The sequence below is a fragment of the Vigna umbellata genome, chromosome 8 (genome assembly GCF_029865625.1).
Source record: "Vigna umbellata cultivar VRB3 chromosome 8, Vumbellata_1.0, whole genome shotgun sequence".
Lineage (NCBI taxonomy): Eukaryota > Viridiplantae > Streptophyta > Magnoliopsida > Fabales > Fabaceae > Vigna > Vigna umbellata.
Window position 1 is genome coordinate 48,857,141 of NC_142172.1, and position 19,159 is coordinate 48,876,299.

Genomic DNA, 19,159 nt, shown 5'->3' on the forward strand with positions numbered 1-19,159 from the left:
AATATCATTGATCCAAAATTACGTCAGAATCAATAATAATAATCATAAACACTAACATACACATGATACGATGTTAAAATGTTATAAAAAAATCGTTAAAAGTATCATTATCCTTGGATGAAGTTGCTTACCCATTCGTCCCACGAATTTGGGGTTATACGATCTGCGCATAAACCGAGGTTAGATGTGTGCTCTGATGCAGCCGAAAATGGTCCATAAAGAAGTGCTTGTGGCTCCTTATGCTCTTCATGATGATGATCATCTTCTAAACTCGAAAGTTTGTGGAGAGCTACTCCAGCAAATAGAAAACAATACCTAGACAAAGATGGCCAAATATTAAAGAAAACCCTGTGAACCATAGGAACAAATAAATTATGAACCATTCATGAAAATAAAAATGAATCTAAATATGAAATGTCATCCCTGGGAAAGATTCGTATATTAACATAGCAGTAAGAGAGAGAGGAGCAGTAGTACAAATGTGTGTAAAATCCTAAAATGGCAGTAATAAACCACAAAAATAATGGCATATCCATAAAGGAAAACAAAGGGGGAACAAGTGTGGCAGTCATCCTCTAGATGACATCCTGTGATAAATAACAGTAACCCAATTATCTACAGGACTTCAACTGTTATGTACACTGCATTCTGATTGCTCTTGCGCTATAATTTATCAGCGATTCTCCCTAAAGCATCTGCAAGCTTATCCAGCACGGCAACCAAATTACTACCATTGATTTTCCGCTGCTCACGATCCAACTGGAAATTTATATTCTGCGCTTCAAGTTGAGCACTTAGCATCTTGCCATTTCTTTCTAAGACATCAATTAAATGAATTTGCAAAGTTTCCTCCCCTCCGTCAGTTGATAATCGCTTCCTTTTCCGCTCTCCTTGAGAGGTAGAACCCATTTCTGGATTTGGAGTAGACTGTTTCTCGTTAGTCACACCTACGGAAAAAGAGAACGTTTAAACAAATTAAATGTATAGTAAAAAATCAGTTAAGTCCCCAATGTTATCATTGTTAAACCAGTAACTTAGTTTCTAATTTTATTATAAGAAGCTAAAGCTAAAAGGTTTAAAATCACACAATCGGTGCTTGTGGCTGGGAGGCAGTTACTGATCATCTTAGGCTATTTCACGGAGCTCAAGGAACGATTTTATCCAGGAATTTGCTAATTATGAATAGCATGCCTCTGAAACATTAACAGTTCAAGAGTACCATATGAGGCATGTAAAGAATTTGGACCTTTCAAAAAATTTCTCGGCAGAATTTAATATCCAATGACTTGTGGAGGAGCGAAGGAGTTATAAAGTGCATTACTTGTGCGATTATACAAGTTGACATCATTTACCTATACGTGACGAACCTTGATCTAATTCATATTGTACATATGCATGATTTATATGCCAGCTTTCCAAAAAAAAATCTGAACCATCCTAAGTAAGCAATCATACGTTGGATGATTATCCCCCAAAAAGTGGACACGAGTAAATGATACTTAGCACAAGAAATAATTATATATTGGCATTATTGAAATTCCAAATTCAGAAATAGGAAACTGAAAAGCAACCAATCAACTCTATTCTAAGGCTGTTGCAGGAATCAGAAACAGCAGCAGAAACAAAAGCAGTGGTCTAGATATTGAACAAGGTAGCTGTAGCAAGGTGCATTAATTGTCTAGGTAATGTGAACCAAGTCACAGTTAAATCATGACGTTTTACGCTTTTAAGTAGAAAGACTTGTGTCCTGACTATCAGCTAAGCATAGTGGTGAGTGTTCAATTTAACAATTGGTATCATAGTTAAGATCATGAGTTTAATTCTAAATGGAATAATTGTTCAGGGAGAGATTATTGCAAGTTATACAATTATTCCATGGCATAGGATTGGATAGGTGAACCGAGTCACAATCAAATAGTTTGATTCCAATTAGAAAAATTGTTGAGGGAGAGATTGTTGCAGGATATATCAATTGTATTGTGAAATAGGTTGCTTAGGTAAAGTGGAATCAAATTGTGACATTCGATTGTTACATTCTTAAGTAGTATCATGCATGATTGTTTACCACTCAATCCAACAGTAGCAAGCTGCGACACATGAATTTTAGTTGATTGACTCAATGTCTAAAAGCCTCGTGTTCATTATATTTTGGAGATAAAGTAAAGGTCATTGAAGTAACTTCCATGTGTTCGGGTTTGTCATTAAGTGCGGTATAACTTACTTAAACATGCATTAGTAATTAGAATTAGAGCCCACATCATAATTGGTTAAATGAGAAAGTTGTCCTAAGAACTACACATAGAAGCCGAATCAAATTAAATATTAAGACTGTTTTGAAAAAAAAAGTACTTCAAACAAAAAAAAAATAGATAGCAAGATGAATTATAAACTTCTACAAGTTAAAATCAACTTATACATCAGTTTTGAAAAAAAAAACTAGATGAGGAAACTTCTAGAGAAGTTAAAATGAGTTTAACTTGTGAAAAAGTTGGAAACATTTAACGTTTTTATTTTCTTCTATAAATAATTTATTAAAAAGTTCTCCAAACACAGTTGGAATTTAACTAAACATAATTCCACGACTAAATGCTATTACTAACAATATCATTTGAGTCTTAAATCTTAAGAAGGTACATGTTATTTTCAATCAATTATGACATACATTATGAACTCAGCACGTTTGCGAAATGGATATTCTCATTTGAAAATGACTTAATTTCACTGTTAGTCTCATACCTGAATCTATGTGTGACTTTGGTCCTCTATTTATTTTAATTGCTCACATTTAGTCATCATTGTTTTTAGGCTAAGTCTCTCACTTCAAAATTTCTATTCAATAATTAACCGAAATGTAATAGAGGCATAACATGACATTAATTTCCAGTGGCAATGTTTTGATTCCCCTGTTTTCATCTCCTTTCCTACATATTTCAGATATCCAAATCACTTCCCTTAGAAACACCAACAACATCTTGGGACTCTCAAGGTTGGCTTAAAGGTAAAGTTGGAAGAGAAGGTGGGAGATGTTGTGCGTTCATCTCTCCCTACTAACAAAACACTACTAACTAATATTGCCGATCTAAAAAAAAAACAACATCGGGTCCATCTTCACCATCAAGCGTCAAATTCCACCACTTTAGAACATGTGCAGCCTCCTGAAATTTGTCAGTTAACTTCCCAATTGATACAAGTTGGTCTAAAACATATTGGTAGGAACTTCTCAATGGATGCAAGTTGGTCAAAAACATAGTTATGGATGGGTTCAAAAGCATCTCAATGTCCTTTTCCTTGTCAAGGTTCTTGTTGCACTTTTTAGCATGTCGGAGATCTTGTCTGTAGCAATGCTGACAATGCTAATCGGCCAACCACCAAGCTGGTGCTTTGACATTAAGGAGCGGTTTGTAGGTGGAGTCTTGAACCATACAATTATTTATATTGCTAGAAATAATTTTTGATGGAGAAAACTGAAGGGAAAGGTTGAGATTAATCTAAGGGCTACAAATTTTGGTGCATGGTAGACCATCTATCATGTTATGACTAGAAGTCATCTAAAATCAACTGATGAACTTAGCTATCTCATTTAGCTTCTCCAAAAGCTAAAGTGCATAAGTTGGTTTGAACTTACGAAAGAAACTCGATTCACTTTACATTCTTTACTCTCTTCCACGTGCTTATGGAGAATATCAATCAAACAAGTCTAAAAGTCAGCTATTTTAAAATAAGCTTAGATTTCACTAATTAAGTTGTCTCCGTAAAAAATAAGCTGATTAAAAACTAGGGAGACAAAAATGATTCCTATACTAAACCAAAATTATATTTAAGCCTTTAGGAAATCAGAAGCAATAACACAAATGTGATAAAGCAGTTGTGAAAGCTGTGTGGTATTATATTGAACATTACCTTCCCCTTGGCATCCACGGAGGAGTGGTTGATATTGCTTTTACGTAAAGGAGAAGAAAATATGCTGGCAATGGTCCAGACAGCAATCAAACAATGTGACGTGCTTATAGTTTTTCCATGTTTAAAAGAGACAGACGTGTAACAGTAGCACAGCAATATCATTGGTAGAAGAAAAAGACAAGAAGCGAGCAAGCAAGTAAAGAAGATAGATGACAAAGTGGCAAAAACAAGGTAGTAGAGTACGAGTGGAGTGCAGAAAAGGCAAAAGGAACAAAATCACGTACGAGAAATTAGAAAACATGGAATGGAATAAAATTTAAACCTGATATAGGAATGGGAGCAGGGAAGTCCCTGTTGGAGGGCGGAAAAATGTCCTTCTTCTCGGGACTGGCAGAGGCTTCATCTTGTTCGAAATCTGAAAACAAACCATCCTCAACAGGCACGCTCCGATTACTATCGTAGAGGTGAGGCTCCTCAGGCTCAGCAGGGGCAGGGACAGGGGCAGGGGCAGGGGCAGGGGCAGGGGCAGGGGCTGAGGCTGAGGAAGGGGCAGGTGCATACCCTCTTTTGGTGTCCATGTCCATGCGCATGTCCTTGCACACCGTTACTGTCATTGAAGGAGGCGATGAAAGAGCGAGAGCCAACGCCGGACCTTGGGAGCCTGAATCGAGAATATCATAAACTTCCTTGTCAAAAAATCCGGGCAATTTCCGGTCTCTCCTTAAATCGTTTCTCATGACCCAAAAGGAATCCGACTCCTCTCTTATCTGAGATTCCCATTCTTTGATCTTCTTGTAGTCTCCGGCCAAATTGCTCCACCTTTTCCGGCACTGAACCGGACCTCTGTTGACTCCATGCTTTCTGCAGTAGGAAGAGACCGATGCCCATTTGGGCTCCACCTGACCCGACCCTAATGGCAATCCGGCCGTTCGGCCCCTCCTGAACTTGTTTTCAGCGTCTCTCTTTCCCTGTATCAGAACCAGAATTTCTTGCCTCGTCCACCGAGGCAGTCTCGGCGCTTTCCCTCCCTCGTCTCCACCCTCACCCCGAACATCCACGCAATCAACTGGGTTCGGATTCCTATTCGAATTCGTATTCTGACCCAGGGACAATTCCTGCTCTAAAGCCATCAACTGGCCCGACCCTTTTTTTTCTTTTTCTTTTTCTTCGGCACGTGTCTCCTTTTCGGATGTCCGTTACGCCGTTAGGAGAGTAGGTCACCTCATCTCTCCGTAACTAAGCACCAAGGCACAGAAATGGAGGAAATAGGCGTGTTGGTTTTGCGGCTTTTCAGACTGCAGCAGTATTTGTTTGTTATTTTTTCAATATTTATATGTGCCTGTATATACACTAAACAAACAGCTTATTGACCCTTGACTACCAAATAAAAGCTTATTGACCCTAACCATTTTAAAAGGGTCTATATTATTATTTATAGCAATTGCCTCCTATATATTAAATTTAATCACTCTTTTTTTTCTTTTCTATTCTTTTATTTTTCCTCTTCATGCTACTTTTAGTTTAATATTTATTTGGTTCCTTTATTAGTTGTTTTATTTAAAATTGTCCTTTTATTTTTAGATATTTTAAACGTCTTTTTTTTAAATGATTTAATTTGATTTCTTTTTCTAACGACGTCTAAAGCGCACGTAATGTTCAATTAAATTTACTCAACCTTAATTAATTGCATCACTATCATGAATGTCAATAATATGCTTAGAATTTTTTTAAGTGTTTTTGACCTATATGAAGATTGAGAAAATTATAAGAAAGAATATGATTTTAAAAGAAATGTAAAGATTACACACATTTATCTAACAAACTTGTATGTTTTAAATTGTTTTTTTATTAATGAGAATTCGAGAGGAGAAATGTGTTATTTCATATGAAGTGGTTGATCTTAATGGAATAATATCAAACCAAATATCAAATAGGAACAATAATTCATCTTTAAAGTCACTTTCGCTATTCTCCTTATTGAAATTATTGTAAATAGAATTGAAAGCCTAGTTCTTTTAACCTTCAACTAAGGGAGTGAAAAAATATTATAAATATGAACATTTGTCCATGGGAGACTTCAACTACAAGGTTTAGTTTGTTATGGGAAATGAAAAATGAATATTTAATCACTTAAACCTTAATTAGAGACCCGTTTTAATATATTTGATAATCTCATATTGTGTAAGAACGACAACTAAAAATAATTTAAATATTTTTCATCTTTCAATCCACACAAAAATTGTATGGAACTTCGAAGTTCAAAATAAACAATAGCTTAACATTTTTAATTATTTATAATAATTATAAAAAGATTATATGTTTTGGTGTATATTTTTTTAAATTTTTACTTTTTAAGTATTTTTTAAAACTCATTTAACTACTTGTATGCTCTTCATTATCTGAGGTCTAACCGGATATTAGAAAATAATAAACAGGTTATACAACTTTTTCGTCTCAAAAGCTGAAGACTTTAAGGTTGGAGAGGTGTGTATCTTTCAAGATATGACTTTAATTTATCTATTTTAATCTTAACTTGACAAAGAATATGGGCCAAGATATCTGACCATAATAACATAAGATGAAACCACACTTTGAACAGAGTTAACATACCTAAGTAGTGTATTAAAACTGACATGCATGATCAAGCCAAAATTAGGCCTAAGTTTGGCCAATAATAAATTTAGATTCTACTAATATATTTAATTGATATTATAGTAGAGACGATTGATATTATTATATTTATTTATTATATTTATAACCTTTATTTTGGTTATTATTCCTTGTAACAAAAATACACTTAGACAGAAGATTCGATAGTTATTTTTGTAATTTTATTTAAAGATCACTACAGTAATGAATTTTTTGGACAATAAGTTAAGGAAAAAAGTAATCATACATGCATGGCATCTCTTTCCACTTAGAATACGTGTTTTTACAAATTTAAAAAAAAAATAAAGTTGTCTCCTTCTTTCATTAATTTATTGTACAATATTTTATGATAATATTTTTTGGCAACGTTTTAACATCTATAATTCTGTTATTGATTTATGTAATTGATTTCTGTTGATGTTTATGATTATTATTATTATTGATTATAGAATAATTTTAAATTAAAATATTATAAAAAGTATTATCAAAATAATGTTATCATTCAAATATCATGTTCTCGTATTTATTTTTAGATATATTTTATTGATGTTTTTATCCTCATCCAAACAAAATAAATAAAAAACTGACGCAGACGGAATACTGGATACTTAAAAAAAGGAGTGCATTACACTACTCCAATTTGATTAACTTGTCACCTTAAGAAAAATAAAGTTATTACTATTTAAAAAACTGAAATATCGTACAGACAAAAATAAGATATAATCTGATAAATTAGAACATGGCATTGCGAGGATTGAGTACGGTGGCGGTGACTGCGTCAGTATACCTCCCAGGTCCACGATGCAGAGTTCACAACACTCCAAGGTTATGTTGTGGGGCTCGGTTTCCTTCTTCCGGCCGCAGATTCTCTGCACGGTGTGAAGCTGTTGGAGAAAAGCAACAAGGTTCCGTGGACGAAACCATCGTATATGACGGTATATATGGCCCGTGGACGATTGACGACTCCGATGTTCGAGAGGTGTTCATCCTGTCCTCATTCTCTTTCATGCAGAGTAGATAGCTAAGCTTCCCTTCTTTATAATTTCGTTTTACTTCGATTCAATCTCCAATGTTCTTATTGGTTGAGTTTGACGTGGATTCATCAATTTGTTAGATCCAGCTATTATTAACATAATTTGATTGGACTTCTGAACCAGAATGCGTAGTGAGGTTGTAAGCAATTATAATTTATTATTGTTGTTATTATTATTACGCCATGGCAGGTAATTTTGTACAGATCGGGATTGGTAACAACTGCTACATCGTTTGTGGTCGCTGCTTCTGCTGCCCTTTTACCAGATAACTCCTCCTTAAGTACCACTCTGAAGCAGAACCTTGATCTATTTTATGTCCTTGGATCTAGTGGGTTGGGTTTATCGTTACTCCTGATTCATATCTATGTTTCTGAGATCAAGCGCTTCCTACAAGCACTGTGGGTGCTCGGTGTTCTTGGATCGGCTACAGCTTACTTCACCCTTGCTCAACCAGCTAATAAAAATTTAATACTATATGTCGTCGACAACCCATCCGCTATCTGGTTTGTCGGTCCTCTTTTTGCTGCTCTTACAGGACTTGTCTTCAAGGAAGGTAATGCGTCGTCTAACTTATCTTTCCTCATTACATATCAAATTGAAAAAGAAGCATTCTCTTGATTCTTGAAAGTTATCCTGTGTTCTTTAAACAGGACTCTGCTATGGCAAGCTAGAAGCTGGACTTCTTACGTTTGTTATTCCTACAGTTCTTCTGGGGCATTTGGTATTATTCTTTTCCACTCTAATCTGATCTATTAAGCAGATTACCCATCATTTTACATGCCTGTGGTCACGGTTCCTTTGAATTTGGCTAACAATGGCATTGGTTACTGAGATTTAAACTCCAATTTTTTTGTCTTCCAACCTTTTTTTTCAATGCTATTATTTCTTAGGATCAATGCAAAAAAAAAAAAGTACGAAATAGGCGTGTTTTTTTTTTCTAAATTAATTCTTTTAAGAAATTATGTATTTGGATAAGTAGTGTTTATAAATACAATTTTTATAAACATCTTACTTTGAATTTGTTTTTCTTTTAATTTAGTTTACTAAAGCAATTCTATTTTGTATTTTGGGTGAGCAGTATTTACAAATAAAATTGAAAAAAAAATCTTACTCAAGTAAAAGTTTTTTGGAACAGTGTTGATGCCAAATAAAGCAAAACTGTTGGAAGGGTTTACTAAAAAGTTATTGCTATCTGAGAAGGTAATACAGAAAGGGGTTATTTACATATGGCACAACAAATTTGAATGATACTAGTTATAGAAGGAGAGTGGTACAGTGGAAGTCGCAACCAAACCAGATAAGAGAGCAACAAAGAAGGCACTGTTGTACGGTCTTGGTTCAGTTTGCATAGAGTTGTTTCTGAAATCATTGTATGTTTCATTAAGGAAAGGACCACCAACTCTAGTGCTCCAAATGCTACATTAGGATTGGGGTAAGGTGAGTGAAACCACTTGAATCCATCCTTGCAATCAGTTTACCATTAACAGGAGGAACAGAAGATCCTGTGATGTACGTAATTGGGGTTGAGTTGCATAGCCCAGAAAGATAGCTCATCTTCGTAGGATTTTCACCTAACACATAATCAGCCTGAAATTGTTAGCCCATAAATGTAAAATAGAGTCACATTCATCCTATACTGATTATAGGTGTTGATTGACTAAGAAATTGTGAAGCTAAATACAGTGATGATTAAAAGGATGGAAGATTTCTCTCATTTTGTAAGACTTGCATACCTGAGAAAGGCAAATTTGCGAAGATCTACTGGCTTATACAATTTCCCACTACAATATAGTGTCGGTTTGAGATGTCAGCATGTAGTCGCTGTAAATAATAGCTAAGAATGCAGAAGCTATTGAATGTTGCAAAGAGTTTCATGGTACCACTCATAACAGTCCACCTGTTACATGGTGATTGTTGGTCCATCCAATGGGGGAATTAATATTAGATATATTCTTTGCCATCCTTTTGCATTATTAACATGAAATTTTAGGTACCCTGTAGTCTGAATTAACTAAAAAAATAGGCAGACACAAATCCTAATTTTATTCCTTCTTATTTCACAAGATGCACTATCTCAATATCCCTAATATGAGGGTGAATCTATAAATATAAATTTTCACCGACATTACGAAGGAAGCGTCTCTCTGGCTTATAGCCTAAACCCTAAGAAAAAGAGAGAGTACTAGGTGTAGTTTTTTTTTCTAAATTAATTCTTTTAGAAATTATGTATTTGGATAAGTAGTATTTATAAATACAATTTTATAAAACAATCTTACTTGAATTAGTTTTTCTTTTCATTTAGTTTACTAAAGCAAATCTATTAAGAAATTTTGTATTTTGGGCAAGCAGTAGTTACAAATTAAATTGAAAAAAAATCTTATTGTGAAGTAAAAATTTAGTTTTTTTTTTTAATTTTTCTTAAAAGATCATGGTGGACAGAAATACTATCTACATTTTAGTGTAACATGTTATTTTGAGATTCGACACTACTATTTGGTAAGTCTTTTTATATTATTTAGGATATAAAATCTCTTAATATTTTATTCTAGTTGTACAAGACTTCGTGGTCGGAAAAAAGAGAGTATAAAACTCATCAATATGAAACTTTAAAGAAAAAAGTTGTAATATTTGCCCATACAATTTTTATAAAAAATTCTTATTTTGGTAATTTAGGGGAAAAATTGCATATTTTGCTTATGACATTTCTAAAGACATATCTTGCATGCAATTTCTTTTATACGGAGTACACTATTTGCAGACTGGTTTGATGGATGACGGAGTCAAGCTTACTTTACTTGCTTCGTGGATGACTCTTTTCGTGATATTTGCTGCAAGGAAATTCACCCAACCCATCAAGGTAGACTTACTCTTACTTTTGAGGATTTGTGTTCATAGAAGCTTATATATTCTGTTCATGTACAAAAATTTCCTGATCTTGAACTCCGGTTTAACTTCAAGGATGACATCGGGGACAAGTCCGTTTTCAATTTCAATTCCCTCCGTGATGACGAAAGGAAAACCTTGCTTGAGAAATTAGAACAGCAAAGAAATCAGAATTAAATGCAACGGCTCCAGTTCACCTTGCGATGAATTGCTTTAAATGGTTATGGAAAAATCTTTTCGAAGACAATGACACGCCAAGCTCTCTCATGACGGCCACAAATTATCTCATTTAAAAGGAAATAGTTCCATCCCCTCCCCCAGATCAGCAAAAACAAAATCACTTTCCCTTATGTCTTCTTCCTTTATCTTTGCAAAAGTTACATGGTATTTTGCCGAATACATCAAGGCTAATTGGGCTCTTTAAATGATAATGCATCATTCTTCATTGGCAGCCTTTTTTCTGCAACTTTTTCTTTATTTTTGAGTTCCGAAATACATAATTTGAAAACATTATGAAATATAAAAATTGTATTCTTAACTATATATATTCTGAAATGTAAATATTGTATTTCAAAATTAGAATTCGAAATATAAATTTTTTATTTTAAATTGTACATTCCAGAATACGAGATAGAAAGATAAAAATGCATTATGATTTATATAATTTGGAGTACAAAAATTTGCATTCAAAGTACAAATTTTGTAATTTGGAGGGTGTAATCTGGATTGTATTTCAGAATACATTTATATTTTGGATTGTGCCTTTTAAAATAAAAAACAAAAAACTGCATTTAGGAATGGATAATTCGGAGCCAATGTTTTAATAGGGAGAGGGGAGTGTCGGTGGAAGGAGAAGAAAGGGGAGGGGGCACTGACGGAGGAGGGTCGATGGTGGTAGTAGAAGAAGGATTAATTGTAAAGTTATAATTGGAGAATGAGGAGAAATTCATTATCTTATAATTGGGGAGCGTTGGAGTTTCTTGTGACTATTATGAAGACTGGATAAAATTTTATCAATTTTGGGATGATTGAAAGTTGACTGGCAAGAAAATCCTAGTCCCTATGTCTTGAAGCTGTCTTTTTATTTATAGGTTTTAAATTATATATTCCTAAGCCCAAAATATAATAACTGTAACATATAATGTCTTCTAAATTATAAGAACATGTTAATAAAATAAAAACGTCTTAAAAGCCTTGTAATTTTAATTGTATTTTTAAAACTTTCCAATAAACAAACTAAACTAGATATTACATGTGTTTATGTTAGTCGAAGATTAATTTATCTATTTTCTAAGTTGGATTCAAATTCTGAGTTGGACCAGAAACAATCCAAAATAGTATAACTTCATACATGGAAACACTAATTAATCCCAAAATTTTAAAAGTCGATTATACAATTAAGTTTGGATAAAATGTAAAATTTTTATGAGTTAAATATTATTTTAATCTTTTAATTTTTAAAAAAAATTATAATTAGTTTATTTTTAAAACTTTAACTTATTATAATCTTTCAATTTTATAATTATGTGAATTTAATTTTTTTAATTAAGTTTATTTCACAGTATTTATTAATTTCTTAACTAACAGAAAAACAAATTTAGACAATTTTTATATTTTTTTACTTTTATGTTAGTTAAAAAATTTAATAAACACATTTGAAAATTCAAATACAATTAATAAAATTTAGTTAGAAAAATTTCATTCACATACTTATAAAATTGAAAAAGTAAATTATATCAAAGTTTTAAAAATTAATTAATTAATTTTTAGACAAAAACATTCATTTGAGTTTTTATTTATTCATAGTTAGAAAAAGAGTGGTTTGAAAAAGAAAGGGAAGCAAAAGAAAAAAGAAAGTTTACTTGTTTGTTCCAATCGTAATGCGGAGTAGGTGAGCCAACCTGTTGTGGTTGGTTTTTGCTAAGATTTGATATAAACACAAACACTTGGTGTTGGAATGCCCTAATGTAACTGGGGATCTGACAGGTTGGTGAGTTGTGGCGATGGCTTTTGCGGTTGCGCCTAAGATAATTTCGCTCTCACTTTTTAACAGAGCAAGGAAAGAGGGTCTTGAAGCAGGGTTTGGGAAAAGGGATTTTGGGGTAACGGATCGCCATGGTACCCTGACCCTGAAGTGTGCTATCGAGCGAAGCAGCAACGGCAGCGATGGAAAGAAAGGAGGCGTATCTAATTCGAATTACGTAGTGCCGCTGGACAATTCCTCTCCTTTCTCTAACTCATCCTGCATAACTCGTCCTTTGGCAGAGATACTCCGAGACCTCAATAAAAGAATCCCCGATACTATCGTCAAAGCTCATGTCCCTGGCGATCCCTCTGCTTCCACCTTCATCCCATGGTACTTTGCTGCGTTATGATATTTGGTTAATATTTTTTTTCCTTGCTATCCAATTTTCATAACAATATCTCTGGATTCCAATGCCTCTCATTCCAAGTGCTGACACATATCATTTGTGACTTTCACTTAACAACAAAGCCGCCAAGGAGAAAACAAAAAGATAAAGAAAAACACTGCAGAGTTCTTTTCCTGAATTTATGGCCATCTATTTAAGTTATACTATCTTTTTCTGTTCTTTGGTAGGTATCATGCCAACAGGATGTTGAGCTTCTACGCCCCAGGTTCGTGCTTGGAGTTATCCACTTATTACTATTCGTATTAGTGTCTCTTTGTCCTAACATCTTCCATCACTCTAAATGTAAATTAGACTCCAATGGATCTATACATCTTTCAAATTTCAAAACTATTTTTGCAGGATGGTGTGGCGAGATACGTGATGTCATTTTCTCTGACAATGGCAGTGTAACCGTGGTATATCGTCTTACCGTACGTGGATCTGATGGAGAGGCAAGTCTTTAACATCTGTTTCTAATTCTACTCTTTTCTCCCTTTTACTTTGGTGCATTTTATTGTTCCTTCTCATTATTTGTTTTTCTGCAAATTAACGAGTCATTCTCTATGCTTGTAATAGTTATTAGAATGAGGACCTTACTAGGTATGGTTGTCAAAATCACAGTCCTACGTAGGATTGGAGGGGGTTGGGGAGAGGTAAATTTTGTAATAAATAACATACACGTCTTTGTTGCTTTCTATTTTCCATCTCTCCTGTCTTTGTTGCTATATTCCTTTCATCACAAATTTTCGTATTCTTCCATAAAGATATAATTTTGATCATCATCCTTAGCAGGTAAACTCGAGCATGTTAGTCTTGCATGTTTGGGCAATTAACAAATTTTGCTAAAGAATATAGATGCCGGACAAAACAGTTAATGTAACGTAGGCATCACCCCTTAGACATTACTTGTAGTTCTTTTATGCATTACATAACCAACCAAAGAGCAAGCTGGTGCTAAGATTCATTTCTCGCATTTAATTCTTGTATTTCCTAAGCAACCAGGGAATCTTAATTCTTGACGCTAGAGAATACAATCCAACCTAATGACCACAAACCAAAGCTCGAATTCAAGACCATGAACAAAAACAACAATTTCATTTAGTAAGTTTGGCTACATGGATTATATGACACCATTGGGCTCGTCTAAAACCAAATTGTCCATTAGATCACTTTCAATGATATCCTTAGTCCCCCGTACCATTTTCACAGGGTTAAAAATCATGCAGTCTACTCTCTAGTGCTTTGAGTGGCCTTCTTTGCACACAATGAACCATCTTAACTGATTTATTTTAATCATTCTTTTCGTCAACATATGTTACTAATAATATCCTTAGTCCCCCTTACCATTTTCATACGGATAAAAGTCATGCAGTCTACTCTCTCATTGGTGCTTTGAGTGGCCTTCTATGCACACACTAAACCATCTTAACTGATTTTTCTTAATCATCTTTTCTTCAATATATGTTAGTAATATTTCCCTGTATACGTTCATCCCTTATCCTCTTGCATCATGAAGCATTGTCTTAACCTTCTTGATTTTGCTCCTTCCTCTTTTTTCTCATGCACTTTTAAAATCCATGATTCACCACCAGAGTGTAGCAGCAGGATAAAACTTTTTTTGAGCTTATTAAGTATTTTGTAGTCCCAAATAATCCAATGCCTTTCTCCATTTTAGCCACTCATCTTGTATCTTGTGTGTATCATATTCATTAATTTTCAATCATCTTGTAATACAGATTTTAGATACAAAACTTAGAAACTAGTGATATGACATATTCCATTTGTAAAGTCGGTAACTTGAGATATGACCATACTTTGTTTTACTCTTAAGTAAAACCCTTTAATTTCAGAATCTCTTTCCAAAGCTCAAGTTAACAGTTAACGTCTTCCCTTAATTCATTAATTAGAATTGTATCATCTGCAAATAGTATGGATTTACAGATAATCTTTTGTTTGTTCCTGCAAACAACAAAAGTCATGGCTAAGCTCCAATGTTAACTTTTCCTTAAGTAAAGTTATTATAATCTTTCCTGTAGGAGTTATCACGCTCTGAAGTCTTGTATAGCTTGTGTATAAGCCACGTGAACATCATCTCTTCCACAGCCTTTTACAATTAAAGCCATGTTAACCTCTTCGCTTTTTCACTTTTCCCTAAGTTTCTATAGAAGATAGATAGCTTCTATTGTAGTCCTTTTAGACATAAAACCTAATTAGTTTTCAACGAAGCCTAATCACTTTTTTTCACATAATTTCATAGCATGTTCACATCACAAGTTTTATCATTCCCTTGTAGTAACCTCTCCAAAGGAGGTTAGCAGTACCTTGTGATTCCCTGTCACTTCTAATAATTTTTAATTGTCAAAAATGTTATCATCCTTGAACTGCCACTTGTTGATTCTTGTTTTTTTTTCTATAATTTTTGGTTATACCTTTATGATACTTGGAAAGAACATTAAGGATCAATACCCTATCTTATGTAGCAAGACTTTCTTATAGATTCATATGGCAATCTTTTCAAGTTCTTTTAACTGAGCTTTTCCAGAAAGAAATCAATTTGCATCTTTTAGGTTCCACTCCTATAAGCGATCAGAGGTTCCTTCTATTCTTTAAAATAAGTGTTTTAATCTTGAAATTGAGAAGTTTTTATTCGTATTTAGCCCTCGAAAACCAAAACTACCATGATCTCCTATTTTGTCTATTTAGATTTTACGTATGAGAATATATTTTTTTTCTCGTGGAGAACTCTAAATCATCCCCTCTTAATCTCTCTAAAACTTTTCTTTCGAAAGTGTGTCTAATCTCCTATTTGTGATGTATAGATATTATTGAAAGTGTCTTATGCAATCTGTTAGAATAAGTATTAAATCTGGGTAGAAATTAGTTGTGTTGGAAATTACTAGGAGTTGTACCTAAACTAGGTTTCTAGTTTAGTCTTTTTGATCTTCCATCTTCTTATTGTATCATATTTCTGCCGTTATATATATGAGATCATAAGAGGGGTTTTACAAGTCCTTTAAAATCTATTTTCTCTCTTATTGATCTTAAGTCAATCATTAATTAGTTTTGAAGATAAAACCATGTCCTCGTTCCTTTTTATAGCCACCACACTTGTTTTTCCCTATAGTTTTCTCTTTTCAATCTATCGGTTTCTTGAAGACACCTGATGTTAATCTTTCTTTCAATCATATATTGTCCACCACCTCCAAAGAATGAACTATCGAAGTACTAATATTCTAACTACGAAACCTAATGAAGCACTTCTGGACCAGCTTCTTTACCCACATCTGTCCAGAAAAAAAATGTAAGGATCCTTGCTCATTTAATTCTAAATTCAGGTGCTGAGTGGCTCTGGCTTATTTAACACCATACTCAAGCCATATATATTTTTCTAGCCTCTTAATCCTAAATTTTGAAATTTGAAACATTATAATCACCGCTGAAATACGAAGGCAAATTGAGGCAATTTATTGGTAAGCTTAGACTTCTTTGACGAGGGCCGTCTTGCTTCCTGGAGGTCAAAGAGAGAGTTTCCCTTTTTCATTAACTGAACAATGAGTAACACCAGAAGTCTCTAAACACTGTATTTTCTCCGTGATGACAGGCATATCGTGAATCAACTGGGACAATTTCACCCAGTCATGGCTCCATCGGCGATCCAGTTTCTGCTGCTGAGGAAATTGCTTTCTGCAAAGCTTGTGCCCGGTTTGGTCTTGGCTTGTATTTGTATCATGAAGATTAAACGACAAATTCTAAGCTTCCAAATTTTTGTTTTGGTTGAATGTGTTGTTGTATTGGTATTTTATTAATGTGAATAGAAGTAGACGACAATAGGTGGAAAACTCGAAGCCATATCTTTGTTGGTATGGCGATACGAATGCTTATGAGAAAAAAGTTTCTTTTATTGCTAAGGTACATTTATGGCTTTAAGTTTTGTAAGTTATGGTGGCCTAAAGGGTTCAATTAACAAATTAACAATTATTATTTGCTCTTATTATTAAGTTTATTTAGAATATATCAGGGAATCTTTCTTGACTTAATATAAGAAAAACAAATCATGTCTAGGGAACTGATATAAATCAAATTTAGCAATTCTGCTTTTATTTAATATTATTGCTTTAAAAATAATTTATTGATTGAACTTGATTACCAAGTAATTATGTTTCAAGATAATTAAGAGCATGTATTTTTTTTTTATAAAATTAAGATTATTACACAAATTTTACTAATATTCTCAATAAATGAAATGAACACTTTTCTATGATTAAAATCGTTATGAACAATTACAAAAGAGTAAATAAATGCTTTTGGTATTTGCAAGGTTACTTAGTCCAACAATTTTATACACGTGATTGCATGTATTTGCTTGATCTTCAAGTTTTCCAATGTAATTAAAAGTCAAAGAAACAATATAATAAAATATAGGTTTAATAGCTTATTTTGTCCTCAGTTTTGGTGAGTTGTGTTAATTAAGTCTTTTCTTTTAAAAAAGTATCAATTGTATTCCCATTTAGTAAAACTTGTCTCAATCAAGTCTCTTCCGTTAAGTACACAGAAACGTCGTTAACTTTTTTTCTCTCCCCTCTGTTCCTCTGCGCAAACAGTCGTATTTGTTAGGCCTATATTCAGGTCCTTTTCTTTTGTCTTTGGATTATGTTTAGAAACATGATCATGACTTTTTTTAACTATATAATATCATATTTATTACTTAAAAAATTGAATAAATATATTTAAAAAGTGATTTCTTTTTTATATAGCATACAAAGGGTTGTAGGAGTAGTTCCTAATCCCATGATAGTGTCTTTTTTTCCTCAAAAGAAGCATAAGGTTGGAAGAAAAAGTGGTTGCACGGGAAAGACTACATATATAGTAGTGTATTTTTAATTATGTTTTTAAAATTTAAATATAATTTTATTTTAATTTCTTTAAGTTAAATTTGATTATGGTAATTATAATTTTTTTTAGATAAATAATCAATTTAGTACCATCAACATTAATATATTTTATTTTTAATGTAATAAATAATTATAATTAAAGTTTTAGTAGAAAATTTTATTTTTATTAATTTTGTTTGAATTCTATTGATTTAATTGAATGGTTACATATATTATTAAAGCCAAAAAATATATATTTATTAAAGGTAAAATTAGTATTAATATATAATTAATTTTTAAAATATATTTTTTATTTTATAAATTTAAAATAATTAGTGATTATTTCAAAATTAACTAATTATTAATATGTTAATAATGATTATTTTTGAATAAACTCACTTACTAAATGCATGCTTAATTATATTGATCATAAAATTTAAACAAAAACAATAAAATTATTAAAAAATTATATTTTTAATTTTTAATTTTAGAGTAATTAAGAAATAAATAGGATATGGTGACATCACTCCAAATAGCACAACCACTAAACTTTTCTCTATATTGTTTGTGTTGGTGGGGTTTGGATTTATAGACATATTGCTCACTGGGATGGTTAGCTATGTGCTTGATTTGCAAGAGAATCATATGTTGACAGCACCGAAGGGGAGGAGGGGTGAGAAGAATTTTAGAATCCTTAGTAGCTTTTAGTGGGACCCGCGCGTTAATGAAAAAGAAATTTAAGAAGAAAGAAGGAGAATAGGAGACGGGTGGAGGGGCGTATGTTTATTATAGAATGTTTTACTTGTTTATTCAGATGTTAAATGATGAAGAAAAAATAACTTTTTTTTTACGTAAATGAATTGATATTTTTCAAAGTAATGAAATAATTCACCAACCTATATTGTAAAATATTTTGTATTACTTTATTCAGATGTGCAGAGGAAAAAGTACTGATAAACAACTTTACATAAAAAGTAGAAAAGAGAGAAAAAAATTTAACACCATTTGTAAGTATTTAACGGAAAGAACTTGATTGAGACAAATTTTACCAAATGAGGATACAATTGACACTTTTTTAAAAGAAGGAACTTAATTGACATAATCACCATAACTGAGGACAAAATAAGCTATTAAGCTTAAAATATACAACTGTAGGAGAATATAACTACCTTTGCCCAATCTAGAGAAAATGGATTTCTTAAAATGAATATTTTTCTTTAAGAAAAACGAGTTAATACTAATATCCTATTTTACAGTGGCCACGAGTATATGTTTATACTATATTACAGAATCAACTATAACAAAAACACTGAATGATTAGGAATTAATTTTTTAAGTTTTTAGATTAATTCTATATAAATCTGTAATAACTGATTACATTATAATAGAATGATCAATTTAAAATATCATT

The 19,159-nt window shown here is 32.7% G+C and overlaps 3 protein-coding genes across 4 annotated transcripts; 2 read left to right on the forward strand and 1 right to left on the reverse strand.

Annotated features, from left to right (window-relative positions):
• Positions 1 to 358: 358 nt before the first annotated feature.
• Positions 359 to 5,227, reverse strand: LOC148194874 (trihelix transcription factor ASR3-like). 2 transcript variants are annotated; one of them, XM_088097753.1, is made up of 3 exons: positions 4,223 to 5,227; positions 3,901 to 3,942; positions 359 to 947 (listed from the first exon to the last, which is right to left on the reverse strand). In XM_088097753.1, exons 1-3 carry the CDS (start codon positions 5,028 to 5,030, stop codon positions 664 to 666), a joined length of 1,134 nt encoding a protein of 377 aa, XP_087953879.1. In that variant the 5' UTR covers positions 5,031 to 5,227; the 3' UTR covers positions 359 to 663. The 2 variants fall into 2 exon arrangements, with proteins under 2 accessions (XP_087953879.1, XP_087953878.1); XM_088097752.1 differs by lacking the exon at positions 3,901 to 3,942 and having other exon boundaries at positions 4,223 to 5,223.
• Positions 5,228 to 7,235: 2,008 nt separating this feature from the next.
• Positions 7,236 to 10,911, forward strand: LOC124823028 (uncharacterized). The gene is made up of 5 exons (XM_047295152.2): positions 7,236 to 7,528; positions 7,773 to 8,136; positions 8,234 to 8,304; positions 10,342 to 10,440; positions 10,542 to 10,911. Exons 1-5 carry the CDS (start codon positions 7,289 to 7,291, stop codon positions 10,641 to 10,643), a joined length of 876 nt encoding a protein of 291 aa, XP_047151108.1. The 5' UTR covers positions 7,236 to 7,288; the 3' UTR covers positions 10,644 to 10,911.
• Positions 10,912 to 12,309: 1,398 nt separating this feature from the next.
• LOC124823025 (DNA repair RAD52-like protein 2, chloroplastic) lies at positions 12,310 to 16,791 on the forward strand. The gene is made up of 4 exons (XM_047295145.2): positions 12,310 to 12,822; positions 13,066 to 13,103; positions 13,238 to 13,329; positions 16,479 to 16,791. The coding sequence occupies exons 1-4, from the start codon at positions 12,470 to 12,472 to the stop codon at positions 16,614 to 16,616; spliced, it is 621 nt and encodes a 206-aa protein (XP_047151101.2). The 5' UTR covers positions 12,310 to 12,469; the 3' UTR covers positions 16,617 to 16,791.
• The last annotated feature ends 2,368 nt before the right edge of the window (positions 16,792 to 19,159 follow it).